General features: G+C 41.6%; 1 protein-coding gene across 1 annotated transcript in view; it reads left to right on the forward strand.

The window, feature by feature from the left end:
- The window catches only part of AGBL1 (AGBL carboxypeptidase 1), a 532,929-nt gene that overhangs the window by 345,938 nt on the left and 161,151 nt on the right, over nt 1-25,840 (forward strand). Inside the window, exon 21 of the mRNA XM_019726713.3 lies at nt 22,875-23,038. Coding sequence (XP_019582272.3) covers nt 22,875-23,038 — 164 coding nt within the window. The remainder of the gene's footprint in view (nt 1-22,874; nt 23,039-25,840) is intronic.

Here is a 25,840-nt window from a genome sequence, read left to right on the forward strand (position 1 = left end):
GCCTGTCCTCTGACTCAGCAAGCTCTGAAGAGCTTGCTGTCTGTGGATAGGACTCTGTGAAGCTATTTTTGAAATTTCTACTCTCAATCTTGAACGAATACTGTAAAATAATTACACAATGTTTAATGTGGGGAACTTATTGCAGGCTTGTGTCCCAATAAACACATTTTATAAAACCATTTTTCAGGCTTAAGAAAACAATGTTTTTATCCGTTTCAGTTATATAAAATTAAATATGCACTTTCATACACTTTTAATTATGTTAGTTGGGTCATCTTTAACCATAAATAGTTTTGACTACTTCAGTGATACAGTGAAAGAAGGGAATTAGAGCAATTCCAATTATATCTTTCAGTTTCTTAATTTTATTTTGACAAATGTTAAATAAGTGATTTCTTGGTTTATATGCCACATATCAGTGAAATCACATGGTTCTCTGCTTTTTCTGATTTTTTCGCTCAGCATTACACAATGGGATTTATAGGTGATGTAATACAGAATTGTACACCTGAAATCTATGTAATTTTACTAACAATTGTCACCCCAATAAATTTAAAAAATAAATAAATAAATAAAAAGAATAACAAGAAAGCAGAAAAAAAAAAATGATTTCTTAAGTGATATGTTGTGAACACACACTTTTATAATCAGTCCCTGGGTTAAAAAAACATGGATGGCTCAGCTTCATGTTACCTTATAGGTTAGTCCCTAACGCCTAGAGGTCACTACTGAATTCTAATAGCAGAGGTAAGTTCTGCTTTTGTAACATATAGTGTCTTGCCTCTTTGACTCAGCAACATACTTGTGAGTTTTGTTCTTTTTTTTTTTCTATTTATTTTTCTCTTTGGCATGGGATCTTCTATAAAACCATAGGCCTGAATGCTAAGGAAAAAAGTGTGTGTGTGGGGAGGGGGGGGTGGGTGTGTGTGTGTACACGTACCTGTACATGAGACATCAGAAAAGCAAACATACAAAAAAAATGAAGGTCTATTTTAAACGAAAGGAGAATGAGAAGCTATGGCAACCAAATGGATGACTAAATTGGAGAAATTTGAATATGAACTGTGTATGAGTTGATAGTATTTTATCAGTGTTAGTAATTTTGAATGTGAGATGGCCTTGTGTGTCGCAGAATGTCTCCTTGGTGGTTTTTTTTTGTTCGTCCGTTTGTGTTTTTCTCATTGTTCTTAGGAGATGAAATGATGGTGCATTTAGGAGTCAGATAATACAGGGTCTGCAAGTTACTTAAAAATAGTTCAGTAAAAGTAATATGCGTAAACATATATGTGTGTGTGTAAAACAATAGCAAGGGAATGTGGTAAAATGTTAAATGTTAAACATGGGCAAGGATATATTGGTCTCCACTGTATTCTTCTACAAGCGTTTCGATGGAGTTGAATTTTTTAAAACTAGAAAAATGGAAAACAGGAATGCATTGTGATTTAATTCTAACTTTTAAAATCTGAGAAATAGGTAGATTTTTTTTTATTGTGATTGCATTTAGCATATAAGGAAACTGGCTGAAGGGAATTGGGTAAATTGCCTGGAGTGTGGCCATAACGTCACCAAGAGCTAGGTCCTCTGACCATGTCTTATGCTCCTTCCACAAAAGCTGCAAGGGCACTAGTTCAGGAAGATAAGAAATGCAAGATATTGTGGAATTGTATAGTAGATAAAATGTAATCAGATAATCAGATACTCGAATATTAGAAAAGACATCAAGAGGCGTGAAGTATTTCGTCCAAGTTCCCACAGTGAGTAAGGGACGTCAGAACCCGCATTACAATCTCAGTTTTCTGACGTGTAGGTCAGCCTTGTTTTCAGTGCACCACCACAAACCTGAGTTCTTGCAGGAAGGAAGAATCGTGGGCCATGAAACATTAGGACAGCAATGTTAAAAAAAAAAATATATATATATATATATATATATTCCATTTGCTTTTCAGGTTTATTTCCCTGTCTTCCATCAAGAGTGTGCTGAGCCATTTACCTTTTTCACTTTGACAGAGGTTTAATGTCAGTAGACTCCACATCAGGGTAGAAGGTAATTATCACGGTGTCCAGCATTTCGGGTAGTCCCTTGTAGAGGGAATAGAACCATGCTGACTTGCCTGGTGGCAGGACAACCTCCAAACGAAAGGCTTCCAGACGTCTGGTTTTGTTCATTTCAGTTTGGGGGCTATTGTCAGGCTCCTTGGAAATAGGTATGTTGGACTCAAGAGGTCTAGGCTTGAACTTGAGGCTGCTGTCCAATCCCCTTTATCCTCCTCACACAGAAAAGGTTTTGCTTTCAGCTTCTTTGTTTCCATCATTTACGCCTGTCTGTTGACTTTTCCTTGGCCCCCAGGCTTCCCTGAGAGGAAAGAGATGTTCCCACACTCAGACTCTGAGCCCTAAGTTTGAGTTAGTCTTTTTTTTTTTTTTTTTTTTTAAGTTACTAAAAGCCCTTCCGCAATAGTATCCTCTGCTTTCCTGAAGGGAGATTCCCCCCCATAGGATCCGTGTAGGGTTACGGGAACGTCTCTGGACCGGGAAACAGGCTCACCATCTGCCTTTCGCCATCAGTCAGGGCTCTGCCCTTGATCTTGTCATTTTTCGTCATTATTAAGGGACGCGGAGGAAATGAAAAGACTCTACCCTAATGTGTGCTGCGTAGGTGGTGAGAGATTAGGTTTTCCTTGTTTGTTCTTACAATATAAAAATACACTCTAAAAGGTATGTTAAACATGCAGCATTAATTATTCAGGAGCACTTAGATTTCTGTTGTTTCACGTAAAAACACAGCTTCATAGTCCTGTTACTGCTATGCCTTCTTGTATTTGAACACGTCGCTTGGTTGCCTTCTCTGTGTGAGCTTCCGCTCAGACAATCAAAATCAGTATTTTGGTCAATGAAAAGTGAAGTTCAACAAGTTAATTGATTTATTTAACATGAAAAGCCTAGTATTTGAGCTAGAAGTAAAACGAAGGCTTTAAAAATCCTAATGTTAATGTCATTGTTTTTTTACTAGGTAGGTAATACAAGGATGCATTAAAGATAGTTTTTAAAATAGGAAATATTGAAAGTATGAAAACAATTATAAAAAAATAGCCATGTCTCATATTCCCTAAATATATAGTGATCACCTACTATATGTTAACCATTGTCTTAAGGGCCAAGATTACATCAATGAACAAAAGGCAAAAATCCTTATACATGTGCAGGTGACGTTAGAATCTGTGCAATTTTCAATATACAATGTATATTTTATTTTTAAAAACGGATACGTGAATATGTGTACATGAATCATAGATTATAAGGCGATAAATGGTATTAAAATAATCTAAGGGAATTGGGGATTCTGTGATGTGGAGTACAGAGTATCATGAAGAAGGTGACATATCAGCAGGGATTTGAAAATGGGAGAGAGTGAGCCGTACTGACATGTGATGGAAGAACATCCGGAAAGAAGAGTGGGCGCCACGGTGGGAGTTTGTCTGGCATTGCCAAGGGCCATAAAGATGGCCTGTGTGCCTGCAGCCTTAGGAGCATTGAGAAGAGAAGGAGGGAATGGGGGTGGCCAAGGGCCAGCCCATGTGAGGTCTATTACGCTACGATAAGGGCTTTGGCTGTTGGAGGCAAATGAGGACCCCGTGACATGGTCTCGTGTCCACTTGGTAGGGCTCACGCTTCCTGCTCTTTGGAGAATACTGGTTGGGATTTGAAGCAGTGGAAGCCAGAACACTAGCCAGGAGGCTATTGCGTTTATCCCAGTGAGAGGTAGTGGGGCCTGGTCCAGGCTGCGAAAACTGAGTGGTGAAAGTGAGATTCCATTGACAGTCTCCACGTCTGCTGTACGCGAACTACCTAGAACAGGTTCTTTGTCTGAGGTAGTTGACAAGTGGATGATTTTCAGAGCTGCCTCCCCATTCCCCCCCCAGTGGGGTACAAAGAAAAACCTCTGCCCAAACAGGAACTCGGACACCTGGGCTTCCACACAAGTACCCTTCAGTTTAAATGTTATTTTGGGATCAAGAGGTGGGCAGAAAATAGAGGCACACCAGTTCCCCTGTGTCTCATTCAACTCACGTAACCTGTGACATGCCTCCCACGTAGTGAAATGGGACGACATCAGTGCCCGTTTTTGTGGTTTCCTGCAGAGAAGCAGACGGACCTCTGTCTCTTGATTTTGTTGTTGTTAAAGATGTAAGGATAAGAGCCAGGCTTTAATATTATTGGAAGGCAGAATTTCAAAAGCTACTTTTCTGGCCTGCTGGAAGTTTTTATCCTTCTTAGCTTAGAACGTCTAGAAAGAGGTTGTCCCGGGATCAATGTGACGACACTGAAATATGGTTTTAATGCGGCACATTTTATAGCTCTGTGTATTCCCACCTCAGGCTGTAGATGAAGCGTCCGTTGGGGTAAGACCTACCTAAAGCTACTGTTCTAACTACCCTTTGGCTTTCCTTTCTTAAAAATCTCCCAACTTTAATTTCGGGACCCCACTCTGAGAGTCATTTGAATGGAATTCCTTTAATTATAACTATTGTGCATGGAGGTTTCTCTTTGAATTTTATGAACAACTTTGTTAAATCTCCCCCACACATACATACACACAACACACACTTTAGTTCATGTAAAACAGTCATCTAAATGGGGGAATTTTGCCCCTCTCCACCACCAAGGACATTTGGTCATATTTAGAGACATTTGGGGTTTTCATAACCAGTTGAGGGGATTGGCATCTTGTGGGTAGAGGCCAGAGAGGCCACTAAACAGCCTGTCATGTACAGGGCAGTTGGCACAACCAAGAATCTTCCAGCCCAAATGTCAGTAGTGCTGAGGCAGAGATTCCTTGCTGAAGAGTCTTACAAAGATTTTATCCGTGAGCATGTGCATGCATTTTATTTTCATAAAAAGCTAATTCACCTGCCAACCAGTTGGGATATTGGCAAGTAGCCTTTTTGCATTGTCCTCCCATGATCCCCTCAGTGGTAACCAAAATGAGTTAAATTAGCGTAAACATCCCAGATGAGTCACAAATAAGGAATAGTCACTCCCACCTGGTGGGCACCCTCCATATCTCTTCAGTGATCGCATCTTAAATTACGGCCCACACATGGTGCTTTTTAGCGTCAGCCCATTTCCCCTCTGCCTGCCACCCAGAGCATGGGGTACAGACTTGATCCCAAACCCTGTAATATTACAAAGCCCCTTCTCTCTATATATTATTCTCAAGGCCTAGCAGGACTTCTTGTGTTCAGGTGAATAAACACGCTGCCAATAATCCAATAAAACCTTTACCGACATCAGATATAAACCATAGCGAAGAATAATGCACAACCTATAATTCTTGGCTTCTTTTTTATAAACCCCATACTTGAGCCCTGAAAGCAACACAAATCAAAGCTAATAAAAGCACTAAGGTGTTGCCCTGTGGTTCCTTATGGGTTGAGTCACCCTACCTATGCTAGTGACCACAGCCTGCCGCGGCTCCCCGATGGACGAGATACAAGCAGGCATGTTGAGTACAAGGGAGGAGGAACTAATTTCAAACATGTCTTTAAAGGTGTTGACTTTCCCCTCAGTGCTCAGTAGCTGCTGATGAGTAAGTGCTGTCCCCCTGGGCCATCGCTAGCCAATGTCTCATGCTCCCAGAGACAGAACACACAACAAACGTAAATCCTGAAGCTCATTTTTTTCCCAGCTGTGTTTCCCAACTCTTACCTTATGAAAGAGTTGCAATGAGTCTATTCTGCACATAAAAGCAGATTAGAACGAATGAATGCCAGTTATTTGATAAAAAGCCTTGCCCCAATGCGGAGGTAAAAGGAAACCACCGTTAGAATGTTAGTCCTTTCATGGGGAAAATGTTCTTTTTAGCAGAAAGACTGCAGGGTTTCGCTGATAATCAAAACACCAGCATTTTATGCTGAACCATACGCTCAGATGTCACTAGGGGCCAGACGACATACACGAATGAAAAGGAGGGGGCATGAGGCAAATGTTGTGGAGGCATCTCTGGTTTCTAGATAAATGCCTTTCCTATACTCTCCATGCTTCTCCCAACAGTTCTGCCAAGTTGTTGGCAAGTAGAAATGTGCTTTCAGATATTCCCATTTTTCAAAGGTATGTGATAAACACTTATTTGGAATGTAAGCAGTTCTAACTTTTATAACATGGGTAAGTAAGTAATTTCATTTAGGAAAACACTGCACGGGCCAAAAAACAAACTAAATCATAATGTGTGGGCTAGATCCAGCTGTGGACTGCCGGGCTGGACCCCACTCTTTGCTCACGGTCTCGTATTCAGTGCATCCTCCCTGAAAAGAAATAGTTTATAGTGTTCGTGAGTTCTAGGACCCTGGTTAAGGCTGCATAGGATACATCGTGTTGGTTTTTCTTTTCTTTTCTTTTTTTTTTTTTTTTTTTTTTTTTACATTAGGACCCAGAAGGCAGCAGATAACACAGCAAGTGTCAGGGTAACTTTTGGGCATCCCTTTTTATTTCAAGGCTTCTCCTCTAGGTGTCGCTGAAGCTCTCTTTAGAGGCGGTTCTGTGGTCATGAAACTTCCAGTCCCCTTCATGGTGAGGCTTTCCTGATGACCTGGCCCTACCAAGGCAGCCAGCCATGGAGAATCAGATTATACACAGTCGTCCCTCTACTGAAGCAGCCCGTCACCATCAAAATCAGACAGGAGTTTCATATAGCCAGCGGCATCAAGAGATTGCCACTCTGGAATCTCTCTTGATCTGGTTTTGCTCTGTTGGAACGTAACATCTGGACAGCTCCTGCTTTTCACAGCAGCGTTACAGGACGGCAGTTGGAGGATGGCGTGTGTGAACCAGAGCTCACTCACAGCCTGCCAGGAAAGGGGATGTATTAATCCATAAGGGAAGTGCAGGAAACATGGTGAGGGAGGGGCGTATTGGATCGATCGGCAGAGTCAGTACACTTGCAAGTCAGTGGGACAAATGTGGGGATGACCCCCCCCCCGTCTGGAAATGCATTCTTGCCTGAGAAGATCACTCCTGGACTTTGTCCTTTTCCCCTTTGTTTGTTCTCTCTCTTTCCTCTCCCACAGCTCTCACTACTCCCGGAACTCCTATATTCTCCATTGCTGACCATCTAGTGCAGGAGGCCGGAAACAGGAATTGGGGGCAGGAAGCGGGCGGGGGCTTGTGTCACGTAGAACATAGCCTCCTGCTTTCATAATGTGGAACCTTTCAGTAGGAAGTGTTTCCAGTGGTTCTTTCGCCTCCGTAGTGAATAGTCGATCCTTGGACAACACGGCGGTACATGGAGCCAACCTCCCGAGCCAGCAAAAATCCACGTACAAATTTTGACTCCCCCAAAACTTGGTTGTCCCTTGGCATCCGTGGGGGATTGGTTTCAGGACCCCCCAGAGAATATCGCAACTTGTGGCTGCTCGAGTCCCCTGTGTAAAATGGTGTAGATCAGTGCCCTTCACATCCACAGACCCCCACCTGTGGATGGTAAACAGTATAGGTATTTATTATTGAAAACCCATGTGTAAGTGGCCCTACACAGTTAAAACCCATGTTATTCAAGGGTCAGCTGTATTAGAAAGCTCCTTTCTTGCACGGGAGCCCTCCCTCCAGGACAGCGAGAGGTGGGAAATGCCCCCTCTCCACGCAAGCTTGGAAACAAGCCAACAGAGTAGTTTTTGTGTCACAGATTTTTGGTTTCTCTTCTCCCTTCCTTAATGAAATCCTATTTTTCTTTGCTTTTTTTTTTTTTTTTTTTTAATCTCCCAGCGTTTCCTCCTACCTCAGCCATGCTGGTTCCCTGACCCCTATTTCTTCTGAAGATGCCTTGTTCCTCTCCTACCAACTGTTGTCACTTCTGAGACCCTCACCCGCCTCAATTACGGGCTTGATTTCTTTTTCTACTCTGCTCAATTCTCCTCCCTGGCACTTCCGCCCTAAGCAGCCCTGTCTCTGGTCTCCCAGAAATATTCTGAGGGGGAGAAGCTGAGCTGGGATCCAGCCAGTTGCTCAGGCCTCCAAGGCCAACGGGGTCCCTCTGGCCCCAGTAAGTGCTGGTTTCCTCCTGCTTCCGGACACAAGCGCTCCTCACTTTTGAGACTTTCTGATTAGGATTCCCCGGTGGCATTCGTGGGGAAACAGGCTGCCAGTTTATTTACACCCAGCCTCAGGGAAGAGCCATTGTGCGTGTGTAAAGCTATAAGATGGAGAAAGTACACGGGGTGTGTGTATGTATATATACATAGTGATTTGATGGGATGTTTAAAGTGGAAATCTATCGCCCCATGGGTTGGAAAAGTGATTAAGAGTGGGATATAAGAAAGCCGGAGAAAGACTTGGTGTTATTGCTGAGTGAGGGCCGCTTGCATTACTAATTATTGTTACCTCGTTCGCGCTGTTTTACCCACTGTCGCACAAAATAGGATTGAGACCCCCTTTTTATGGCTATAACTCTTGAGGCCCCCTGGCCCTTGGTCCCAGGTGGTGTTGCTCATTGGTAGACTTACCCTGAAGCAGAGGTCTCAGCCTCACCCAGGATGGTCTAGCCCAAAGCGTCTCTGGGGGTGTGGAGATGGAAAGTCTACAGCCAGACTTTCTAGGCTAGCGTACATATCTGATATTTGCCCCATCACCCCCATTGCTAATCTAGGTAATCGGGCATGTGTTTGGGGCTGGGTTTTTTAAACTGTGGTCACAGTAACACTAAGCAGTTTTCCTAGTGGGCAGAGCCAGGTGACTCTTCGAGTGCTAGAACTGGCTAGAATTGGCTCTTGGACTTCATTTCCAGCTGTATCTTACGGGTGGGGGAACTGCCCAAATCACAAAGGAGGGTTTTGAGGGTACCACAGTTATAATCCAGGCCCTCTTGTTGCTAGTGTAACAGGATTTTGATTGAGACTTTCCCTGAGGTTTGGAATGGCAGCTAATGGATTTTAATAAGCATCATGGAACCTTCCTTTCCATTCTAAAAGCTCCCAATGAGCAGACACCTTCTCAGGACTTACTAAGAGGCGTTCAGATTTGAGCCTGTTACTCCTTACAGCACAGCCCGACTCCAAAATACAGGACGGCAGCGTGGGGCGGGCATGGAGGGATGGCCGCTAAGGTCTCATGGGGAGACCGCTTTCTGCTTCCTCTGTCCCGTGGAAGCTCAGTAATGGGAGCTCCAGCCTAGCTGGTGGTAGGGACTAAAGAAGCCTGCGAGAAAGGAAACCCAGCCTTTGCTTTCCAGCTGGATGGGAGCTTGCTGAGATGCAGACCTTGTAGCTCCAACCTGCAGGGAAAGGGCTGGGAGGCGAGAGCTGGGTAGTTGTGGAAACTGGGCAGACAGAGAAATTAGGCCCCCTCTCTCCTCTTCCTGTAAACCCCACCGCAAGGAGAGCACAGCCCTCTCTCGCCTCTGTCGTGACATCTGATTCTTACTGTTACATTCAGTGTTAGGCCGGAATTTCATCTTTAGGCTCAAGTGTCTGTCTTGCCATGAACGCCGTTTTCTAGGAAGACTGCAGTGGTTTCACTGGCATTTTCTAGCATTTTACGTTTCTTGTTATTTGTGCAGTGTCTAGCCGGGAAGGAGCTACATGAGGGTTTCAGACTTTCCAGTAAAAGAGATCTGCAGGCTGTGTCTAAGCTGGCAATAAATGTCTCTGTGGCCCTGAACCCTCCAGGATCTGGCACAGCGCTCACGAATAGAATGACCAAGCCCGGAAGGAATGAACAGCTGACGAATAAATGAGCCCTCAGAGGAACACCAGTGTGACGTCAGTGAAGAATTTGATCCCTGGCTCGATCATAAAAGGTCCATGTGTTGTTGTCAAACTATGTGGCCTCAGAGCCAGATGGTTTGGGGGTTCAGATCGCAGGGCTGCTGTTTCCCAGCTGTGTGATCTGTAACTGGATATATGATAGCGCCGTGCCCCGGTCTTACTGGCAGGGAAATGGAGATGTGCGTGTCATCCTTTCCAGGGCTGTGGTGAGAATTGGAGGTAGTGCGTGGACGGTCCTTAGCTAAACGCTGATAGGAGATGTTTAAATAGAAGCCTCACTATTTATTCAGCAACTGCTGATCAATATCTAATCAGTCCGAAAGTCTGAGTCAGGGGCCAGGCTTAGACACGTTCATAGGACCAAACCCCTTTCCTCTGGAAGGTCCTAATTTATCCGAGTAAAGGGGGAAAACAAACAAACAAACAAAAAACACAAAAAACAAAACAAAACAAAACAAAAAAACGAAAAAAAAACTGGTCCTACCCAATGAGCCTTGTCTGGAAACTAGAGACGATTAATAAGGCTTCCCTTTTGTAGGGATTGAAAATGCTTTGCATTGCCATTGTGTGCAGGCTTTACTGTGTACTATTTACACGCATGTTCATCCACCTAATCACCAGCTTTTTGAAAAAGGAACTCAGCCCTTTATTATATGAGATAAAGAGTAACAAGAGAATTTAAAGGGGCTACACCTCCAAGCACCTTTGTGGGCTATGGTTTAGCACGTTAGTCCATTTGCCCTGAAGATCAGAATCTTGCTGCCATGTGATCAGAGTATGAGCCATTCCTCCGATTTTCATAAATAAGTTTGTCTAAGAGGCAGGGAGATTCAGTGCACCCCCCTTCACTCTGGGAGAGAAAGCCAAACCGTTAGAGTGGAATTGGGTGTTAAAATCACCACTGAAGTTCCCAGGTAGATAAGCTGCCAAATACTAGAAAGAGTTGCTGGAGAAAAAAGAATCAAAGGCAATATTGAGCATCAAATACCATGACTTTGGCGCTGAAGCCAGCTCAAGGATACGGGAAGAGGCCAGTGTGGAAAGAAGGTTAGCGAGGATTAAATTGTGTTGTGGGCTTCCCCTTCCCCCCCTTCCCTGTCTTAAGTTTGAACGAGCAGCTTCAGTGGAGCCCCTGGGATAGCCCCGACCCTCAGGAGAGTCACAGGAGACGAAGATTTCCAGATTCTTGATCGTTTTTCCAGAACGGACCTGTCATCCATCTCATTCCCTTTCAGCCCCAAACCTCCACCCAAACGGCCAGGTAGCAGTAGTCCATTAATAAGCAGCAAATACTTGGTGGTGTTTGTTTATTGGTGGATAGTGTTTTAAGTTTTTTATTAATAAGAGGCATCTGAGAAATGGTCAGGTGGATGGAGGTGATTTGAAGCAGGGAGGCTTGTGGTTTCCTTAAAATCAGACCCCGCCAAGTATCCAGGACTCACACGTGGGTCTGGTACCCCCCCACCCCCCAGGGACGCGTCCAATGCCTGGGTCCTCGCCCGCGTCCAGCGGCCGCGCCGTCTTAGCGGAATTTCAGCGGTGTGCTCCTTCCTTCTCCCCGTTACCGCATCTTGACCATTTAAATCTTTTCACTGACAATACATCTGGGTTCTTTTGCCAACAACGGGCTCTTATGTAAGAACAAGACAGCTAAACGAGCTTGGAAGGAAGACAGGACTGATGGGAAAGAGTTCCATGAAGGAGCAAAGCACGGCTCCCCGTTGGCAGTGCACCGAGTCTGGTCACATGTGTCCTGCTTCCTGGGGTTTCCAGCTGCTCCCTCCTGAGTGCTGGGGTATCAAAGCCAGGGGGGTCTCTGGCGGGACTGCTTGCTCTGTTGCCAGGGCAATTCCAGCTCTGTCACCGTTTTCACTCCTATTTTCATTTCTGTGCTCGTGGATTTTGAAGACCTCTCTGCACAGACGCAAGCCCTGGGGAACCACAGAGCCACAGGCACCACAGTCACCACTCGGCAGCTCTTGGGTGGATATGGGTTTTGCACGTTCCCTTTATTTGGTAATTGCAACGAGAGATGTCTAGACGTTTGCCCACAGGAAACAGAGGATTCCGTATAGGAAGCATCAGCTCTGCCCCTGGGCAGCGAGCAGGTTAGGAGGACAGGGCGTGTGAGGTCCCTGCTGCCACATTGGGCAGAACTTGTGGTTTCTTGGTGAGGAAGGGAAAGGGGTACTTGGACAGCTCGGGCTTACGGGGGGCACTGAACCTACAAGAAAAGACGACCTCCACGTACATCTCCAAAAGCTTTCGTCAAACAAACTTGTGAAGTTGAAAGCCTTGCGTATCGGCGTGAACATTTGATTAGTAGCAGGGGGACATTTATTGTAACTCTGGTTCCAGTGGTACTTAGCCACCGAATCGTGAAAGAGGCATCACCTTCATTTTATGTATCTATAAAATGGAGAGTTAAGCTTCCCAAGATTCCTCTCGGTGCTCAAATTCTAGACTGGCTCAGATACAGTGTCTGGTACCTGTTTATCCTCCTATACATGGTCCGGAAAGACAGGAAAAGACGGTCACAGGAAACTCACCTGGCTGCCGTCATTCATGGCTCGCACACAAATGCACCAACACGAGACCCAGGGAAGGTCCAGCCTAGAAATAAAGGACACATTTGAAATCCAGCCCACACCTTCAGCCCTGCTGTTCCAGTCACTGTGGGGCCTTTTTCAGTTACTAAGGAAACAGTTGTTACTAATGGATTGGGAAGCCTGGGCAGAGACGATGGAGGCAGAGAACTCTGCCCAGGAAGCCCATCGCACGGAGTCTGGTACAGACACCAACACGCTTGGCGATTGATTCAGCCCTCAGTGGGAAAGCATTAGAGCACATTTGATGGGGTCGATAAGCAGGGAGACCCAGGAGCCCGTCCGCAGCCCCTCGTGCTTTCTTCTCTGCCACCGATTAGAGTTCACAGAGCCGCACGGCTGGATTGGGGTGCCTTTCACTCCTCTGCTGGGTGTACACACAGTGCAGTTCACCTGCATCTCCAAACTTGTTTAAAACTCTGAAAGTCACTGTCTCTCAACTGAGGCTGGCGCTTCGTCGAGATTCTGAGAACTGTTCCCAGGAACAATACCAAAGGAAGAGATTTCTTGTTGCTGTATCTTTGCTAGACCTTAAGTTGTAGGATGCTTACCTGAAAAGAAACAGGAACAGGCCCGGTGAGCCAAAGAAATTAAGGGGACTTGAGGGGATGCCCGGCAATGCCTGTGAAGGAGGAAGCAGGTACTCAAGAAACTAAATGTGCTTATTGACCATCTTCTGTTTTGGCCTTTTGTCATCACTAACCATTTAAATTAAAAATCTTTCAATTTAACTAGCAATTTATGAAAGTGAATTTTAAATTTCATTTTACTTAGAAATTTTAAATCATATATACTATAAAATAACGTATTAATTCAGATATACTACTCTTGCCAGGCTTATATGTGCTGCTTAAGAAAATACAAGGGGCAAAAGCAACTATTTTTCATGATTAAAAATAAAGAAAACACAGAAAAAATGTAAAGCATATACTGTCACCATGCATCACGACTGTTAACATTTTAGGGCATATCAATCATTAAAACATTTAAATAAAATTGGGGTCATAATAAATCTACTGCAGGGTAGTCAACTTAGGGCAATTTAACACGATTTCATGACTATATCCCCAGGGTGTTGTGTATTCAAAACACATCACGATGTTAATATTCTATGATGTGAATACAGTCAAGTTTATTTACCTAGTAACATGCTGGTGTGCATTTAGGATTTTCTATGTTCGTCTTATGATTGTTAAGATTAATTTGTGGAACTTGAGTTAATTCCAAGATTGTTCCTGAGAACTGTTCCCAGGAACAATACCAAAGGAAGAGATTCCTTGTTGCTGTATCTTTGCTAGACTTTAAGCTGTAGGATGCAACAGTTTGAAGGCTTTTGAAATGTATTTCCAAATTGTCCTTTGGAAATACTTCAGTGAATATGTGTTCTGACCAGTAACAGGCTGTGACGGTGTGTGTTCATAGCTCTTTACGAGCACGCTGCTGCGATTTGAGGAGTGAGGCTCAAGGTGAATTAAGAAGCACGTATTGCTGCATTCATCTGCGCTTTCTAGCACATGAACTTATTTTTTCCTGTATTGCAATTAAAATTTGTTTTGCTTCTCTTTTTAGTTTTCTTTGTGATCATTCAGGCTATTGAGGTAGATTTAATTTTATTCCGTCGTTAATATTTTGCTTTATGGTATTTTCTTGGCGCATAGACATTGAATGGCTTCTTCTTCAGAGATGATAAAACATATGAATCTATATCTTACTATTTCTCTAATCATTCATTAAAAAAACAAAAAAACAAAACTAAACAAAAAAAAAACACATTTGATTCTTTATCCCAAATGGAATAATTTTACACTTGTGGTAAGATTTTTTTTCCCCCTGGAATATTGTTTTTGTCATATCGCCATCAAAATCCATTTCCTGGTGACTTGAAAGATACTTTTATCGTATGCAAATCTTACGTATTGCTGTAGTCTTCCCCTTGCTCTGCCTGCCATGTTTTGTATGAATCTCATAACATTTCATTAGTGTAAGTGTATAACCTCTTCTGCCTATCTGTGAGAGAAAAAAAAACCATTATTATTTTTCACTCTTGATTCAAAACATGTTATTAGCTGTTTTTGCCATGTACTCGTCTAAGTGGAATTAGGTTGCCAAATCTGAAAATCCCCATTGGTGTTTTGATTTCCTTTGCTTTTAGATACAACTACGAAGAGAACGAGTATTGCATGGTGTTGAGCCTTACGTTCTTAGAATTCAACAGCTTTCTTCATTTATTTAAATTTCCCTTGTTATCTCTTCGTAGTCGTGGGGTTTATCATACAACCCTTAGGGTATTTACTATTCCATTCCTAGATATTTTACAGTTGTGTTACTATTGTGAATGGGATTTTTATTATACTTAATAATTTATTTTGCTGGTTTATAGAAAGAAAATTGATTTGGGGATATTTAATTTGTAACCTGTCTGCTCACTCAATTCTTGACTTATATCTCATCGATTTTCTGTTTTCAGTTGATTCCTTTGGTTTGTTTTAGCACATAATCAGTCATCAAATAATGATAATACAATTTCTTTCTTCTAATATTTATGACTCATTTTTTCTTATCTTATTGAATTGTTTGGAACTTGTCAAATAATGATAAATGGCAGTAGTGAGAGTAGGCCATGGTTTTGGCCATAGTTTTAAGAAAGACTGTATCTGTCAAGTGTGATTTTGACCATTGATTTTATATAAGTTTTTGCTATTATTAAGATAATGATAAATACTTGGATGATGTGTGGTGGGCTAAGTACTAATCTAAATTTATATATATATATACACATACACACACACAGTGCCAAAAAATGTATATGCATTTTAAGAAAGGAAAAAAACTATTAAAATTGTAATACTCAGTGTATACTAGTAACAAAAGATAATTACAAGTCACATTTGACTTCTGCAGTTACAAGAGGTGCTCAAAGTGGTTCCCATCAGTGTAATTTTAATAGGGTTTTCCTTTCTTAAAATGTATATACATTTTTGGCACCCTCCGTATATATCCAATTGAAGTTATTTATGTTCAGAAATAGGAATATTTAGAAATAATTATATAACGTGACCGAGAAAGTATTTTTCTAAGAGTGACATAGGAATGACTTCATTAGGGAATCTACTAACATAAATGTTAATACATAAAGAGATCAAAAGGCAGAGGAGAAAAATGAAAACCAGGGACTTTTGGATGGATGCATCCATGTGTGATCAAAGTCTTCGTACATGAGCCCACCAGGTGTCTTTCTGAACCTAGGAGAGCAGAATTGCAGGGTGGGTGTCAGCGCAGGCCCTCAGGGCCCAGATGGCTGAGCTCTCAATCCCAGTGCTGCCCCACTTACTAACTGTATGACCTTGTGAGGATGTCATTTGACCTATCACTGTCTCAATTTTCCCATCTGTATAATGGGGATAACAATCATCACCATCAATATAATAATACTATCTATTTCATGGAGCTGCTGAGATAATTCAGTGAATGTGTGTATGTGTGTGTGTGTGTGTGTGTGTGTGTGTGTGTATACGTGTGTACACACACACATATACCCGGGGTGCCAAAACAATGCATACAAGTGGACATGTTGGTCACTGTTGCTCAAGCAGTAGTTCGCTAGGCACACATAGGTGAGGTTGGCTTGCTGCGTTATGTGCTGTAATGATCAGTTTTTGGTATTAATATTATGCTCATATTTTCCCAATTTTTTACTGAGTTATAATTGACATAAAACATTAGTTTCAGGTATGCAACGGAGTGATTCAATATAGGTATAGATAGTGAAGTGATCGACCCTGTTAGGCTAGTTAGCATCCATCACTGCACAGTTACAAATTGCTTTTCCTTAGGAGAACTTTTAAGATCTCTTAGCAACTGTCGAGTATACAATAGAGTATTAACAACTCTGCTTACCATGCTGTACATTATATCGGTTATTTTAGAACTGGAAATTTATTCCTTTTGCCCCATTTTGCCCACCACTGCCTCTAGCAACCACCAGTCTTTTCGCTGTGTCTGTGTTTGTCTTTTTGGGTTTTTTTTAGATTCCACAGATGAATGAGATCATACAGTATTTGTTTTTCTCTGACTTATTTCCCTTAGAACAGTGCCTTCAAAGCCTATCCATGTTGTAGCAAATGGCAGGATTTCCTTTTTCATGGCTAAGTAATATTTCATTGTATACAGGGGTGCCAAAAAATGTACACATATGACTTGTATGCATTATTTTTTTATTGGTCTATATTGAGTGTTACAATTTTAATACAGCTTTGTCCATTCTTAAAAGGTGCATACATTTTTTTTTGGCACTATGTGTGTGTGTGTGTATCATATTATCAGTTCATCTGCTAATGGATACTTAGGTGGTTTCCGCGTCTTGGCAATTGTAAATAACAGGGTTATACTGATATTTTAAAAGTAACTATGAAACTTGTTTTTATGTGTGGTTTGCATTCAATGCTTCCTCTTCTCTGGGTTTATCTTTCTGAAACCCTTACATATAAACAATGTTTTTGAGGCACAATATTTTCTCCTCAATTCAGCACGTTCCTCCATTGTCTTTGGTGTTGACTAGAGTGAGCAAATTTTGGCCATTAATTATAGGGATCTTAATACTTTTTTGTTTCATTTCTTTAATTATACCTTATATATTAGGTGAGGCTGTTTGATCTGCAGAGTCAGATATTTTTTTAAAATACACAGAAGATTTCCCTCCCTTCTCCTTATCTTTTCTCTCTTTTTCCTCCTCCTTGATTTCTGTTATGATTACTGCGCCATCTGAGTCTGCAATTCCAAATGGGAGTAGATCCCTTTTCCTTAATCTAGTCTAAAATTCTTGTTTATATGTTTAACTTACTATTTTAATATATTTTTTCCTTGAGATATTGAAAATTTTATGAAGTTGTCTTTTACATAATGTATTTTATGTTCTGCACGGAACAGTTTAACTCTCTCTATTGGCTTTTAATTTAGAAATTGTATTTTGCATCCCAATAATCTAGTTTCTTTTGAGCTCTTATTCCCACTTTATGCCTTTTGCTACACTTTCACCAATGCAATATACTCTCGATTCTTTCTGAGAATATAAACAAAAAATTGCCCAGATTGTTCTCTTTTGTGGCAGTAAATCTATTTCATAAAAATACATTTGTCTTCTGTCTTCATAGTGCCACCCTTTTAACTAATATTTCTGCATAGGTATAAGATCTTCCCTTCGTGTATGTTTACAGAGGGTGTTCAACGATGCCCAGTTTTATAAGCAGTGATAGACTTTGCCAGAAGTAGTTGTAGGTTTTTGAGGCAGATACTAATCCCTGTTTGCTTATAACTTGTGTTTGGGCATAAAGGCAGAGGTATGTGCAACGCTTAAGGACTGATTGAAAACCACACAAAGCCAGGACCTGCAAAAAGGACGCTGCCAGTCAATGAACTTGTAAAACCACAGTCTGCAAAGGGTGAAAGTAGAAATGATTGACTGTCTTGGCTATGGCTTTGGGTGGAGCAGAAAAAAAAAAATAAAATAAAGCCTTTATTTATAATTTCTCAACACAAACCCTCCATCAAGCAGGTTTGGGGTCACAATTCAAAGATGTGCAAAGGCTGCAAGCAAAGCTTTAGCATATAGTGGTCTCTGATCGTAGCCCCCAAGTATGTATGGGAGGAAAACACAAGTTCTTTCTGGAAGAAACAACATTAAAACCAATCCACAGAGGCTTTCCTCCAGTTCAAAAAAATACGAATTTAGAATTTTTTGTTTTTTAAAAATCATGAAATATTTAAGGAAGCCTTTCTTATTGACATTAAACAGAAAAATCAAACTCATAAATGACTCCCATAAAGACTGTATGTGCAGGACTAATCAGGTTACGGAATATAAAATAACTCTGTTTATAGTTTTTCAGAGTTTTGGAGGTGAATGAGTTAAAAAGCAGATTCAATAAAGCTGCAGAGAGAATTATTAAAGTGGAGCACTGATACAAAAAAAATTCAGAGTGACAGTGATAGAAAGAAAAACTATGAAAGTAAAGAAAGATGGAGGACAGAGTGAAAATGATTTAATAGCAGTATTAGGCTTATCTTTGATTTCCTTGACGAGGAGTGGGGGATAGGCAGTATCCAAAGAGATACTGGGTGGCATTTTTGTAAAGCGATGAAAGATGCTAATATTTAGTGTCAATAAATTATACATAAAATCAATAAAAATCTAAATGCATTTTAGAATATGAAAGATAGATGTTTCAAACTGCTAAAGGGAATTCTACTCATTTATTGGCATACTGTATTGATTTTTTTATTATTACTTTTTAAAAATTTATTGGGGTGACAATTGTTAGTGAAATTACATAGATTTCAGGTATACAATTCTGTATTACATCATCTATAAATCCCATTGTGTGTTCACCACCCAGATTCAGTTCTCCTTCCATCACCACATATTTGATCCCCCTTACCCTCATCTACCACATCCCACCCCCCTTACCCTCTGGTAACCACTAAACTATTGTCTGTGTCTATGAGTTTCTGTTTCTCATTTGTTTGCCTTGTTCTTTTGTTGTTTTTGATTTATATACCACATATCAGTGAAATCACATGGTTCTCTGCTTTTTCTGTCTGACTTATTTCGCTCAGCATTACACTCTCAAGATCCATCCATGTTGTCACAAATGTTCCTATTTCATCGTTTCTTACCACCGAATAGTATTCCATTGTGTATATATACCACAACTTCTTTATCCATTCATCTATCAAAGGACATTTTAGTTGTTTCCATGTCCTGGCCACCGTAAATAAAGCTGTAATGAACATTGGAGCACACATGTCTTTATGGATGTTTTCAGACTTTTTGGGAAGTGGTAATTTTTTTAAAGATTTTGGTGTATGGATGTTCTCTTGATAAGATCATAGAGTCTCCTCTCCAAATTTTTGTATTTTATTGGCAAATCATAAGAACATTGTTTAAAACTGTGTTTTGGGGTTTGGGGGTTGCCGTCTCTGCTTTCGTTCCAAATCTTCACCAGAAATTAGATCAATACATGCTTATCATTAAATTATAAGCATTTTCCATATTGGTAAATTGCTGTTATCATTATCATTTTAATGGCTTCATTATATCCCATCAAATTTATTTCATTGTAATTTTCTTAGTCATTTTTCTTTATTAGATATTTAGTTTATTTGTCTCAAGTTTTGATTATTACATATAATCTTGACATAATATACATTTTGTGCACATAGCATAAAATGTGTTTTGAATAGTCCTTAGGAAAAGTTCTTAGAAGTGATATTATGTCAAATGTCATTGTATTTTGATATGTGCCAGCTTTTATCAAAAGTCACACTAAGTATTTTAAATCTGAATATAGGTCTACCAATTTGCTGGGTGTAAGAGACATTTTTGTTTACATGACAGAATATTTTCCCATGTTTGTTTATTAATTGCTTTTCCTCATAAATCATCAGTGTATATGCTTTTAACACTTATTTTTTGTGAACTCTGGATCTGTCTTACCAATAAGTAATTTTCACTAATAACATAAATATTCTTCCCCTATTATTGATATCAAAAATTATGTGATGATGAGGGTGGTAGCCAATTTTAGATTCAAATGTACATTTCAGTTCAACTTATTTTGGGGTGAGTTATCAAGAAAAAAAATCACATAAAGAATTGTGCCAGTGAGTTTGCTTACCAATATGGTACATAGATAGGGGTTGATACTTTCTAGCAGTCTTGGTATCTGAGTATTGTGTGACAGACATGGCTTGTTGGATCACCCAACACTCATTTCTAACACCCTTCTCTCCTACCTGTCTCTTTAAAGAGTTTGAACAAGCTAAACAAAATACCCAGTTTCCAGACCATTGTAAAGCTAGAGTTGGCTCGATCATGCAGTTCTAGGCAATAAAATCTAAGGAGGGTCATATGCCTTCTTCTCCCATTTTCTCTTTCTTCTCCCTTGAATTACGATATTCCAGCCCCCTTGCATTCATGATGAGAAAACCCAGAGAATGGCTGGTAGAGGTTCTGATTTTGTGAAGACATTAAAATAATGCCATGAACTTCCTACTCCCCAAAACTCGGTGTGAAAAATAAAACCCCTTTTTGTTTAAGCAACTATAGTCAGGATTTCTATTACTGACTATGGGAAAAAATTCCTACTGAATACATCAAAGCTGAGGAGGGCGGGTTGGATTTCTATTAAGAGTCACTTTTAAACTCATGTAAAGTCAGCTCTATTTATAAACGTGCTATTATGTGTCCATGATAACCAAGTGGAGATCAGAATTTGTAAATTTTATCTGTTTCCCTGCTCATAATCAGAGATGTGAATACATCCCCTGGCGCAAAAATTTAAATTTTTAAAAACGTTCATGACATTTGACAATGGATATATAATTTAAAGGCACTCATATATTCACTACCCAGGAAAGTCAAGTTCAACTCGACAAGTACATTATGCCTCCAAGAGGCAATAGTCCATGCCTTTCCATAGCCACCCATTTATTGCCACGACTTACCCATGTGTCATGTGTTGAGGATATGCTGTATGGCAGTCTGCGTGCTCCATGCCAGGGAGAAAGAAATGGACACTCCTCAGTCCTTGCCTTTGAGGATTTCACTTTCAGGCGGGGTATGGGAGGTGAGAGGAGGCCATTCAGATAAACAAACATTTTTGATACTGTGAGCGAGTAAAGAGAATAGAGTAGTACAGAGAGGTGAACAGTAGAGGGCAGAATGGAGTAAGTGACTGGTCTGGGACCCCACAGCCAATAAGGTCTTCTGGACTAGTCTTTTTATGACACCAGCTGTTGCCTAAAATCAGTGGACTGATATCTGGGAGAGGGAGATACTTTTGCTTTGTAAAAATGCTATCATTTTGGCTCTCCTTGCATGGAAGTTGACTGGTGGGAAGGAATTGCCCTGACCTGTCAATATGGTGTGTGCTGTAAGATTTATACCCTAAGGACTTGTCCTGCACATGCCGGGGTGCTGCCTGCCCGAAGGGACTGGAGTCGTACTCATAGTTCCCTTGTCTACTCACCTTTGCCATCAGTGAGGTGGCTGGCTGAGGAGGAGGGTGTGACTGTAAGCTCATTTCTCCCAACAAAGCCACCAGGACAACAGGGTGGAGGGAAAGAATCAGACCTTAGAGCTTTAGCACATGGGAAGAGACTCGGAGGTTTTTCTCTCTTTACAAAGGGATCTTTTCTATGGACTTAAGAAAAATAACTTGTTAAACATCTGTCTTTCCCCTCCCACTGCTGCTGTTTATAGAGGAACAGATTTCCGTTCGCTCGAAAGTAATGTCTCCTTTCTTTAGGAAAACAGGTGTCCAAACATGCAGCAGACCAAATTTTCAAACAGCTGAAGGAAACTTGAGAATTTTCCACTTGCCCTTTATTCTTTCACCTAGAAATTATTTGGTTAGGCTTACGATTTCCCAGTTTGGAACATTGGTTTTTTTCCCTACGACTATTATGACCACCATCTTTTAAGATTTTTACTGTCCCATCGCTATTCTCTGTATCACTTTTATTTAGAGGTGAAGCTACATTTAAAAAAAAAAAAATATTCAATTGACTCTTTTTTTATTTAATTAAAATGTATTTTATAAACACAAAGACCTCAGGACCACTTTGAATTTTGCCCTATTAAACATCTTTACGAGGAAGAAGGGAAGAGAAATTAAGCTAATACTGATCGGTATTGTGAGGACTTTGAAATACTCCTTCTAATTACATGCCCAAGTGTGTGGAGGGAAGAATTACCATACCATTGTACAGATGAGAAAATCAAGGCTAATGGAGTTCACTAAGTCCAAGATTACGCTGATGGAAAGCAGTGAAATCAGGATTCAAACCTAATTTGAGAGCCGCGCACATCCTACCTCACTGTGTGATACAGTCCCTCTTAAACCATGTATAGCCCTGTGTATAGTCCCTTTTAATCCATGTAACTTTCTGTTGAGTAGTCAAGTCAGAATTCACTTACTAGTGTCTGTTAGTAGCTGCCAGGCCCTGGATGAAATATCTGTTCTATGGGTCTAAATGTTCTCTATGGAATGGAGAAAAGAATGATACCTACCTTATGGTGCGAGATAAATAGCTTTGTGTTTTAGGTTTCAGTATTTATATGTGAAGGATTCACCCTCATCCTTCTCCACTGGGTGATACATTTCTGGGAGAGAAAGGGGATTTCTTAGGTTGTTTACACACTTTTGTTTCAGCAGTGAAACCCTTTAAAAATATAGGTAGAAGCGCTGCTGCTTTGACTGCAATGGGTGAGGTGATGTCTAGATCTCACCCAGGTCATGGTCTCAGGTACTTCTGGGAAACCCTGGGTGTCGGCGTAATGCAGACTGACAACCACTCATCCACAGAGCACACAACAAAGCACATCGAACGGTGACCGAGAAATACCATGAATCCTCAGTATCTGTGATAGGCATGGGTCCGGGGGTCCCTGTCCCCATTCCGAAATGGTCTCCACTCAGTAGAGTCACTGTGGACCATTTTGTTTATGCTGCAGGGTCTGCAGTTCGGCACCCGTGAACTGGAGGAGATGGGCGCCATGTTCTGCCTGGGCCTCCTCATCTTGGAGCTCAAGTCCGTCACCTGCAGCCGTCAGCTCCTGAGCCGTGCGGTGGCGTTGCTGAATGCTGAGGAGGAAACCCTGGACCTCCAACTGCAGAGGTAGGGTGCTCCCAAGGGAGGGAGGGGGTGTCCCTTTTTGTTGCGTGGGAGAACGAACAGCACAGAAGTGGAAATCCAGTAGATGCAGGGCTCTTGGACAAAGAAGAAGTATGGAGGAGCCACCAAACGAAGGTAAGAGCAGGCATCAGACACTGTCACTTCCTGCTGAAGACATGGAGCACGTGGGTACATGTACACAGAAGTGCAAATACGAAGCTACATGTATTTGTAAATGTGTATTAGTGCATTTTGCTTATGGTAACGAAGATGCAGCTCGGTGACTCACGTGCCCAGGTATCACTATCTACATGTGCTTGTACTTGCCGGTGTGTGTCTATAGCTGTACACACACCACTTTGGAGCCATTACTTAATTACTTAACAAAAGGAAAAGGCAGTCTCACTGCCCATAGCGAGGCACGTGGGGTCCAGAAATGTTTTAATCCTTCTGTCCTTAGATTGCAACATCCCTTCTCAGGAACCACCTAAAATCGGAGTCCACATTGCCCTGGAGAACCTGACTTAGCCACTGCAGGGAAAGCTGGGGCGCTGAGAATGATGAGGCTCGTAATGGGTCAAACGGGGGGGAGAACCATTATCCACATGAGCCCTTCCGGTGCCCTTCAGTGTGGGCAGATATGTTAGACTTGACCAGAGCAGATTCAGGGGGCAGGAAGGGATGAGATAACGGCCGCGTGAGATCCGGGAAAGCCAGAGTAGTCCAGGCTTAGACGCTGCATTTTGAGGGAATGGCTATTGGGGGAAGAAGTGCCGACTGGTACATAAGGGGGGAAAAAAATCTCATCTCGTGCATCATGTCCAAAGCCGTTAATACTGAGGTCATCCTATTTCTAGCTCATTTTCATGAATTGTCATCCTGCCACTGTGAGGCTGCTATTCCAGTGTGATCTCCCACCAAATGGCCACTCCAGGCTAGAAGGATCTAGTGGCATAAATTAATACTTCTTTGGAAGGCCCTGGTTTCTGTGAGAATTACCTAAGCACCATCAATAACTCCCTCATCACCCTGTGCTGTAGGTCGCAGACGGTGGAACCTTAAGTACTTGCGGGCCTCCTTGCTCTCTCGAGTTGCTGCCGCCAGTTTCTTTTGTTGTGACATCGCACCACTTCCTTCTGCCCCCCAGGGCCCGAACGCTGGCGTATTAGGCACCCTTGTGATGTGTCAGCCTCTCCTCTGAGGCGAGCGCTCCCACCTGCCGGGTAGATACTTCACCTTGTCTTTTCATCTTTGTCTTTGCGAAGCTGTCTTGGGTGCAGGCATGCCCGAATTTTCTTCCTCTCTTTCCTTCCCCCCCACCCCCCACTTCGGCTACTCATTGAGGGAAGATTGAGGAGCCCTGCATTGCTTGCTCTCCCCGAATTGATGGTGCCCGTCTGTTTGATCCAGTGCAGTGAGGATTAGTTGCCTGTAAACTGGAACAAGAGGAATCTATCAAAGAAATGCCTTTTCTAATTCAAGTCTAAAGAATTTGGTGTCAGGCTCCAAGTACAATGTCTGCTGTATGTGGGTTATCATAGCATGAGGTCTTCCCTGCCCAGTACGCCATCCCACTCAACCGACTAGTAATTTTTCAGTTGAAGCTTGATGTCCTCCATGTTCTTTCTTAGGCTGGTGCAGCTTAAGGGCAGAATACCTCCTCTAGAAGATGTGGTTAAAATGTGTGTTTGCGTAGACGGGAATTACATTTGAGAGGCGTGGAGTTCGCTGGAGCGGGAGGAATCTATTTCACCCAAACATTTGTGTCATTACATCCTTGTCTATTCATTGAGGCAGTTGATCAAAACAGATTGTGGTTCCTGCTCACAGCACCTGTCAACTACATGGCTGAGAGGAAAATCACCTGAAAATGTCTTGACCCAGGAAATATTTCAGCCGCTAAGTGTATATTCATTAAAGGGTGATGGGGGGACCTTTGTAAAATGAAATCTATTGGTTTGAAAGCAGCAATGGGCTGTGTGCGTACCCTCTGATTAGTTTCTGAAGAATAAAGCTACATCATGAGTTATAGAATTTCTTCTTCGTATATCTTTTGGCTGTTTGTATGTCTTCTTGGGAGGAGTGTCTGTTCAGGTCCTCGGCCCATTTTTTAATTGGATTGTTTGTCTTTTCGTTTTTGAGCTGTATGAGTTCCCCATGTCTGTAAGTTTAGTACCTATGCTTTCTTCTATGCAATTTATTGTTTCAGGTCGTATGTTTAGGTCTTTGATCCATTTTGAGTTAATTTTGGTACAGTAACAGATAGCAGTCTAGTTTCTTTCTTTTGCACATGGCTATCCAATTTTCCCAGCACCATTTATCGAAGAGGCTGTCTTTTCTCCATTGTGTGTTTTTGGCTTCTTTGTCAAAAATTACCTGTCTATTTATGTGGGTTTATTTCTGGGTTTTCAATTCTATTCCATTGGTCTATGTGTCTGTTTTTCTGTCAATACCATGCTGTTTTGATTATTGCCGTCCTGTAGTACAAGCTGAAGTAAGGGAGTGTGATATGAAAAAAATGCTCCACTTCACTAGCTCTTAGGGAAATGCAAATCAAAACCACAATGAGATACCACCTCACACCTGTTAGAATGGCTGTCATCAAAAAGACAAATAAGTGTTGGAGAAACTGTGGAGAAAAAGGAAACTTTATACACTGTTGGTGGGAATGTAAATTGGTACAGCCACTTTGGAAAACAGTATGGAGATTCTTCAGAAACTTAAAAATAGAATTACCATATGACCCAGCAATCCCTCTCCTGGGTGTCTACCCAGAAAATCTGAAAACATTTATCTGTAATATAT

Source organism: Rhinolophus sinicus, chromosome 13 (genome assembly GCF_057876585.1).
Source record: "Rhinolophus sinicus isolate RSI-liver-muscle chromosome 13, RSI-T2T, whole genome shotgun sequence".
Taxonomy (NCBI): Eukaryota; Metazoa; Chordata; class Mammalia; order Chiroptera; family Rhinolophidae; genus Rhinolophus; species Rhinolophus sinicus.